Genomic DNA, 9,282 nt, shown 5'->3' on the forward strand with positions numbered 1-9,282 from the left:
TACTTGTTTTAGCAAAGGTGTGGATTCCAGAAGGTAGTTCAAATCAGTATTTACATTTGCAATAAACCTGAAATGTAATGAAAGGCCATACATGTTAAAAAAAAAAAAAAAAACACACATTTCAAAACTACAACGGAAATGGTACCAAAGCCAGTGTCACCTCATGATGCGTTTTCATTGAAGTGATATGTCAACCACACTCAGAGCCACAAGTTCAGTTCCTTTAATTTTATTGAATCTTAAACAAAATGTTTACAAACGCAACATGCCGAGTTCAGAGGGTAAAACGTAAAAGAAAGCAAGTGTCAAACAGAAGCAAAGCTTAGCCAGTTTCTTAAACATCAGAACAAGTGAGTGTTCTCAGCTTAAGTGTGATTCAGAAACAGAAATCCACTTTATGAATTTGTGTATCTGACTTTTCCCCAGCAACTTAAAATAGAGACTTAGCTTCTTACACTGACTTATTCATACAGAAGGGTCATTTTTAACTGTATGAGTTCAGTGCAAGTATCCAAATGTACTACAACATGAGGTGGGCCTTTCATTTGCAAGATCATGGCTGTAACTACAACTCCACCTGCTGTCCATTAATAGAAAACCTGAACATTTATGGAGACACCTAGAGAAGAGTGGGAAGTGTATGAGCAAGACGTCTGGCACACAGTATTTAAAGTTTCCGTTCTCACATCACACCCCACAAATGGCCGTGATGGCTACTGAAACAGAGAGGGTCACTTGTGGAACCTAAAGCAGGGGTAACGGGATATGAATTCAACCTACATTCTGTAAGGTGTGTCTCTCTCTCACACACACACACACACACACACACACACACACACACACACACACACACACGGTGTCCAGCCTCTTCTTTATCCCATTTAGATAGAAGTTTAAGCTTCTGTCTGTGTAGTCCCATTAGTGGTGTCAGACATCACCAGAGGCAAGGCAAGCAGCCAGGGAGAGGAGACCCATGGGAAGTATCTGCAGTCCATCCATCTAAACCCACACATTAACAGAAGAGGAAGCACAACTGTTAACATTTCCTTTCATTGTGTCAAACACACAAAAGGTGTGCATGCTGTAGAGATATGAATGTTTTGTGCTCTCCAAAACACACCATTATCAGCTGCTTCTATCAAAAATTGAACTTAATTGGTAGTCGGACAACGGTCAAACTAGGAAAGGTGTGTATTCACTCATTACCTTTTCAGCACAACCTAGTTCTATTCTAACAAATTGGAGTTACATTTTCCTTCCATAGAGAATAAGTTGTATTAGCTAAAACTACCCAGGTACTTCAAAGCATCCAACATCTGCCAACACACCAGTTCCTCAACTTACAAACACAACTGGGACTGGAAGTCTGTTCATTATCCCAATAATAATACAAAAACCCCCCAGTTTGACTTCTTTAAAATATGTAAAAGATCTTAGAGTATTTATAAATTGCTGCTCTAATACTTACTAGAATGTTATTGATTTTGAGACACACTAAAACTCATTTAACATAACTGAAAAAACATGTTTCCACAAACTTCTACTCAACTCTGATTAACAGATTCATTCAATAACCATATGCAATGTTCCTTATCTTCTTACTGATTACTGACACTCGGAAACACCAGACACAAGCTGTGAACACTGTGGAAGTGAGCTGAATCACAGCAGTTGCACACTTCTGCTCTGGCTGGATGCTCTTTGTCATCTATCAACTTAGCAGGTATACAAGTCACATTTGCACATCAGACAAATCTTAGGAAACAACTGTAACAGAAAAAAATTCTTGACCGATTGTAAAATTAGTAGCCAGAGTAATGCACGTAAACCACATACTTGTGTCACAGTCATAATTCAGTAGATAACCACTGATTAACTGTGGTAAAACATGGGGGAACAACTAGGAATATACACACACACACACACACACACACACACACACACACACACACACACAAGACATTGTTTAGGTCACTTGCCATCTGTGGTGGAAACTGTTGCTGATATAGGGGGGACCCCGCTTATAGGGGGCAGGACCATGACTGTAAGGTGCAGGACCACGGTGATGGGGGTTGTGGCCATGTGGATAGGTAGGCCCCCGGTAGCGCAATGCTTGCATCTGGCGATATTTTGTAGTGATGCTCTGGCTCTTCCTGAAAGCAGGCTTCTGGTGGAATGAGGGGCGTGGTACTACACTGACCTGGAGAGAGGAGAGAGAGAGAAGAAAAAAAAAAAACCCAACATCTTATATCAGGGAACACAAAGATGCACAGGTAAGGGTCTAGACCCAATCAACTAAAAAAGTCTGGAAGATTTGCTTAATAGAGAAGATGCCTTCTAAAAATACATATTAGATAATTCAAATTGTAAGGCCCTGAATAGCATACATACCATCAATGGCTTCTTGAAGGTTCCCAGGCGCTGGACCAATTCCGACCTCTGGGGAACCGATGGTTTTGCTTCTGAATCAGAATGGTGTGACATCGGTTTCTGGAAAAATGACAGAACCACACACTAACTAACCCCTGACTTTGGCCAATTAGTGGTCATTAAAAGTAAAGATTAAACACATTACATTGACATGAGAGCAGTGGCTCAGACCAGTATGTCACACACAGACACCCTCCAGGATTCGGCATTACTGACCGATGGAGGTGGCGCTTTACTCATTTTCACAGTCTTGTGGTTCAACAACGGTATGTGAATTTTCCTAAAAGCAAGCAAACGGAAAAAAAATTACACCTCAGAAGCGAAATGCTTGTGTTTGTAGATACCGAGGTTGCCAAGTCGTTCCTCGGTCAGCATGTGTGTGAATGAGGAGCTCTACCTCTGAATTTTGAGGCCCGAGTAGCGACCGTTGCCAACCCTGGCCGAAGGGTGTTCCTTCTGAAGTTTAGAAAAGCGCTCATTGAGTGTGAGGCTCTGCTTCTGGGGCTCTTGTGGCGCTGAGGAGTTTTCTGGAGGAAAGTCAGGAAGGATTGGGCTGTAAGGCCTTGCTTCGCATCACCAGGACAAGAATGCACTTTCAGCACCTTGGCAAAACATGTTTTCACTGCAGTCACATTTAAGTCTCACAAGCATTAACTTGGTATTTACATCTTAGATTTGTCATGAAACATGAGGGGAAACATAGCTAAAATATCTACAGGTATGCAAGTAGTACTGGTCTGCCATCAGTACTACAACAGATTAACTTCTTATTTTGCAAACAGCTGTGAAATATTTGAAGAGTTGAAAATTTTTACAGTAAGTTTATAATTGCATTTTGATCACATTCCTAAAAATGTGTCTGTAATGAAGCAAGTGTGACCTGTGCTTAGCATTTGTGTCAATAGAAGCCAGTGAAAAGCATGCAAACCCAATCAGAGTGCAGGACTGTTTTAATTCCATTTACTCGCACAGTGAGTACTACTCATGTCTAGTGTTCAATATCGAGACCAGCAATATTGGATATGTTTATGAGATAAAACTGTCAACAACTGAACCTAAGGAAATACCCCCCCCTTTCAGACATTCATATTAAAAACTTAAGTTAATAAAAACATTGAGGTAAGAGTATTTTTTTTTTTTTATATACTAAAGTTGACATTTTTACACAATCTAACCTGTAGGTAAATCAAGGTATGTCTTGTCTATTATTAACCTTTTCCAGATAACTTTGGAATTGGGAATGAGTTAACAGACCTCCACTCCCAACTGTGTTCGTTAATCGAGAAACAAGTTTCTTAAGATAAGGTCCTGTAAACTTACTCACCTTGGGCTTCCTGCGATTTATTTTTCCAGTGGTCACTTATGGAGGCTTCAGATCGAGAAGCCAGACCCTGCTGGGACACAATCACAAGATCCCGTGAAAGCTGTCTGTCAGAGGAGGAGGAGGAGGAGGAGGAGGAGGAAGAGGAGCTGCAGAGGAAAAAAAGGGCAGGGCATGACATGACAAGCACACTGCACCATGCAAAACATCTGTCTAGGTGTGTTCAACATTGTAAATATTAAACTACTACATAGAAGCTCGAGGACAGCAGCCTTTCCATACGGAACACTGTTACAGATGGATGGAAAAATAAAAGTGGCAGAGATGAAAAGTTACTATGAATGAAAAAGGAACAGATCAAACCAGTGGGTACTTACAAAAGGCCTTCATTAGCTGGAGGGGTGTAGGCTTGTGTGCAAAGCACAGATAAACAAGAGAGATCAGGGCAGTTAGGAAAAGATAATCTTCTTTAACTTCCCACAACGCCTCAGTGCCTAGGTTCACAACTCCCAGAGCTGCAGAAATTATTTTTTGCTCTTCTGAGCTGCTCTCGATAGATTTGGGAACTCCTCTTCAGAGTGTGCACTTCTGACAATCAAAGATGACAATCCTGTGCAGCAAAGACCATCACTTCATCTCTACATGGCTCACCAACACAAATGCAGTCACATTCCTCCTCAGCATCTCCATCTTCACAGCTCCAGGAAACTTCTCCTTGCCTTTGCTGTTCCATCTTGAGTCTCTTTGGCAGCAAAGCCCTTCATACCCAGCTCATAATCTGAGGTGGATTTCTGTAAAGCTGCCTTCAGAAACTTCCTGAAATATCAGGAGCAGCTCTTCTCCACAAAGGACACTGGTCTTCCAACTTCCTGCTGTTCCAGAAGATGAGTCCTGCATGACGCCAAGGGAGCAGCATGTCCAGTAGATGCTCCTGGTTTTAGTCCAGTTCTGATTCCAGTGATGAAGCGACAGCAGATACTACTTGCTGATTGACTCAGATTCTTTCCTGACGTAACATTAGAAGTCATGATCAATGGATGGCACGGATATGGAGAAATCTATGTCCGAATGATTTACTGATTCGGAGCAACATTGATTAAAAGGTGGTCCAGTCCACAAACTTCTATTGGTTAGCAGAGCTGGTGGGTATGTCAATGTAGACATTACCTTGGATACTGGTGTATACATTTGAAGATCCAATGACTCAGCCACAAATTCCAGCAACTCATCAAATGCAACTTAATACAACACACCATTTTAGCTTCAAGATGAAACTAATGCTACATTAAGTGGCAGTAAAAATAGCAAACAGGGAAATTTGTCAACCTTGGTTGAAGTATTTTCCCCATTTTAAAATTTTGCTTGTTAGTCTCCATCCAGAGTTTTCTACATTGCTCCATCTTCAGCCCACTGATTGAGCACCATACCCTTTCTTCTTCCTATGTCAGAGTCAAGGTGCAGAGTCTGGGTTCATGTGACCTCCAAAGATACAGAATCAGCCTAAGATCCTCCCCAGGTGCCCACTATAGGTTGGTGCAGGTTCTTCCATGACCAGGCTGCCTCAAGGCCTTTGTGCCATAGCAGTTGTCCTTTGTCCCAGACAACTACAGAATCTCAAGAAGCCTTTTTCACAAATGATATCAACATCTCAAATGTATGGAAGGTCATTTGGGTTCTTTCCAGAACTTCTGTCCAAGGTCTTCTTTACTAGTTGAGTGCTTTTGCCCCCAATCTGTTCCACAATTGACTGTGTACAGCTGAGAAGAACAGAACTGGAACATGCTTTCCCTGGGATCTCACACACACACACTTGACACTGACCAGTGCTTTCATGTCTAGTAAAGGACTGCATTCCAACATTGATACTGATGTTCTTCACACACTTTAAAAGTTTTAGAAGCAAAGAGCCATACTGATGCTCTGGACGAGACAATGCATTGGTCTGAGATATAGTTCATTATAGCTGGGAAAAACTTGACACATTCCTACCTTTACAAGGGCGATGGCTGCAACTGAGCAGAATTACTGAAAGCCCACATGGCTTGAAATATATTAAAGAGTGTGACAACACTTTGCCAAGACACAGCAGGCACAGGGGCTTTTTTCGATCCCACTTCGAAAGAACTTTAGTCATGGTCGATACCTTCTTCCCTCTGGGATATGTGACAAGATGTCAAAGCTTGTACTTATTTGTGAGTGAGGCTCATGCCCCACCCTTGGCTCTAAGGGAGATACCGTACCTGTAGTTGCTCAGGGTGTGCCGTGTGTCCACCTTGATGGTGAGCGTCTCTTTGTCCCTCTTTTGGTCATCTGCACCCTCTGCTGCAAAGGGTGACTTGCAGGGGACCTTCTTCAGGGTGTGTTTCTTCAGCGGCTGGACCTTGGCCGCCTCCTGTCGTACCTTCCCCTCCTCTGTGGAGGTCTGTTCCTTCTCCTCCACATCTTTTGGGGCCCAAGATTTGGGGTGTCTCAGCTTTTCAGTGTTCCCCGTCTCTCTGCTAATCTTTTGGGGCACTCCGAGTCTCACCTCTGAAGTTGCTCTGACCATCCTCGCTTTGAGCAAGCGGCTCTTATCCTTGAGGGACAGTGCGCGGCCACCAAATCCCCGGTGAGAGGGTGGATGCTGTGATGCCTCCCTCCGAGCTCGCTTAGAGGGCTGCTCGAACCCCAAGCCTTCATCCTGGCTCCTCCTCTTCAGAGGCCTGACAAGCTTCTCCTCTGAACGGTGGTGGAACCTAGGTGAGGAAGAGGATGCAGCAGCAGATGCGGAAGGGGACGCCCTCCACTTCGGGGACCTGTGAGCGTAACGAGGACTGTGTTCCCGGCCCCAGGCCGAGCTGCGCCCACCTCCATCCCTTTCCACCTCGTTCCTGCCATGCTTCTTTGCCTCCAGCTCGGTGGACAACCTGCACATCCATCACAGAGAACACAAACATCTCATTACAGCGCAGGGTTTAGTGCTCAGTGGTGGGCCCTTGGGGGGGAGGGGTGGGGAGGTTATGCTGTTCTAGCCCCAAAAATTGCCCCCTACATGCCAAGTCACAGGCACACGTGTGCATCCCATTACGGTTCGAAGGATGGCACCCTCAAAGGCAACCAGCAGCTCTGTGCATGGCATGTGTTCCTGGTGGTACTGTAGTGAGACAGTGGATACTCTGCCCCCATCTGTGTGAAATCTACATTTGTACCCTGCTCCTTTTTTCCTTTACATCATTCTACCCAGCCTGCACCAGGACTTGACTCCTGTACCTCTCTTGATACGGACTCCTTCTGTGAAACTCCATGGACCTCCGCTGAGGAGAGGGGGAGAACCTGAACCCCCTGGTTCCATTCCAGCGTTCGCCCCGACACTGATGACCTCCTCTGGGTCTGTGATGCCACCTGGGCCCCGGAACCCAGCCAGAGCCCGGCTCGGTGCCATGTCGTCGGTGCAATCCCCAATGAGGGCTGTGCCGTGGGGATGGTGACCTCCTGTGGGAGGGCTCATTGTGAAAGCGCCGTGGTGATGAGGGGGAAAAGCGTCCAGGGAAAGGCACTTTGGGAAGGGGGCTCCGCGAAGCCGGAGGGCAGTGCCCGTGGGTCAGCGGGGAGCGGTGGCAGAACTGGGGGGGTGGGGGACTAGACCAGGGAGGCGAACGCCTTCTATGGCTGTTCTGGAGTCCAGTCTGGGCAGGGTACCCGTGAGCAGGACTCCGCTGGCGAGGCCCCCATTGGTTATCTGGCCTCCGGGAGAAGTGGGGAGCTCCACCCCTAGCAGACTCCCTCCACCGATGTAGCTTTGTGGGGGGGCCTTGCAGGTCCCGGCGAGTCCTGGGCCGAGGGCTGTGGCTGTCAGCACAATGCATTCCACCGTGAGACTCCTGGGACCTTCGAAAGCTGGAAAAAGACCTATTTTCAGACAAAACAAGAGGTTTTATCTCTAGAGTAATCTTTCATTAGCACTGGGTTCCATCATGCACCACCCCCAGAAGTCAAGAAGCCATACAACCTACCAGGAAAACATGCAACACTTTACTACAACTATGCAATCAAAAGAATTCACAAAAAGGAAAGCAGGAAGCTGAAAAATGAACCGTTCAAAAGTTAACTGCTATATTACTATAAACTACTCAGAATTTTTACAAGTAGCTATGACAACAAGTTCTGTTGACCATTTGAAACTACATAAATACAGGCTGCTGAGTTAGATTGTTGATTATGTTATTATAATGAAAAATTAGTACCAACAACCATATGAAAGAGAGCCTGCAGTGAAACTAACCAGCAGAGTAAACAGAGCCCTCACTTTAGACTCAGTCCAACAGTCATAAAGGATGGAAACCAACTGGCTGGTTAAAACAACATCCAATGCTGGTCATCATGACGGCTTCAGTCTGACCCCAGTGTACGGACATCCTTTACCTCTGCTTCTCTCGCAGGGAGCTGTAGTAAGGCCTCACCATCTTCAGCTTTCTCCAATGAGTCCTGCCATATGATATGGAGGGAATTGGGCATCTCAGAGGTCATTACTTGTGCTCTCAATTACTTTTATTTTTAATGGAATCTAATAGTTTATTCACTGGCAGCTTAGAAAAAAAGTTTACAACATGAGGTTTGTACAATAAGTTTATTATTATTCCAAGTGACCCACAACTGGGTAATATAAATTACTGTTTTAATTCAGGGCAAATACCTCAAACACGTGAACTGCAACAGGACTAGGGATTCAGATCTGGATCCTCCACAGCTCCAACAACTATTCCAGTATTGCCCCCAAATTCAGATTCAAATTTTATTTGTCACATACACAACCATACGACGACGTGCAGTGAAAATGCTTCCGACTCGGCGGCTGTCCGTACAGACTAAGTAGAGATAATAAAAATAAGGCAATACAAATATTTCAAATGGCATAAAGTGGTGTCAAAAGGTTTTTAAAAATATACATCACAGACTTATCAACATGATGTTATTATCGTCATCAGTCAGTGTTTTACAACACAAAACGTCGTTGGTAATACATACATCAGTCAGACTCGCAGATTATTCACAGCCGACAAATGTCACAAACCCTCACTAATTTGTCGTATAAAATACAAAACAGTAACACTCCGATTTCTTGCTTTAAAAAGAAAAAAAAAAAAAAAACTTTATGAAGACTTACCAGAAAACGGCAGAACACAGAACCGAATCGCAACCGAAGGCAACCAACGTCGGCTGCCGAGTCCACCCCTGGGCCGCTCCCCCTCTACAGCCGTTATCACTAGTATTAACTTCTTATGTCGACATATGTCTTTCAGCAACGTCAACAATAGTTTAGTGTCGCACAACTGGGCAAGAAAACCAAGGCAATAACGACTTTTCACCTTTCTGCCGCGCTTATGTCCTCGTTTACCATGAAACTATACTTAACTCAACCGTTGAAAACCGGAACCGGAAAGTACGTCACTAAAACAAAGGCGGTAACCTTAATATGGCATGCGTACTCTCCAAGCAGGACGTGACGTAAAAAGGACTCGTGAATCTGTGTTTCCGTCTCAAATAAGTACTAC

General features: G+C 44.5%; 1 protein-coding gene across 1 annotated transcript; it reads right to left on the reverse strand.

The window, feature by feature from the left end:
- Window positions 1-229: 229 nt before the first annotated feature.
- On the reverse strand, window positions 230-9,001 carry LOC108923799 (serine/arginine repetitive matrix protein 1). Its single transcript, XM_018734763.2, has 10 exons — window positions 8,895-9,001; window positions 8,153-8,215; window positions 7,001-7,639; window positions 5,992-6,657; window positions 3,755-3,900; window positions 2,828-2,957; window positions 2,647-2,710; window positions 2,392-2,490; window positions 1,980-2,200; window positions 230-999 (listed from the first exon to the last, which is right to left on the reverse strand). Coding segments are annotated over exons 2-10 (2,007 nt in total). The 5' UTR covers window positions 8,194-8,215; window positions 8,895-9,001; the 3' UTR covers window positions 230-998.
- Between the last annotated feature and the right edge of the window lie 281 nt (window positions 9,002-9,282).

The sequence above is a fragment of the Scleropages formosus genome, chromosome 3 (assembly GCF_900964775.1).
Source record: "Scleropages formosus chromosome 3, fSclFor1.1, whole genome shotgun sequence".
Lineage (NCBI taxonomy): Eukaryota > Metazoa > Chordata > Actinopteri > Osteoglossiformes > Osteoglossidae > Scleropages > Scleropages formosus.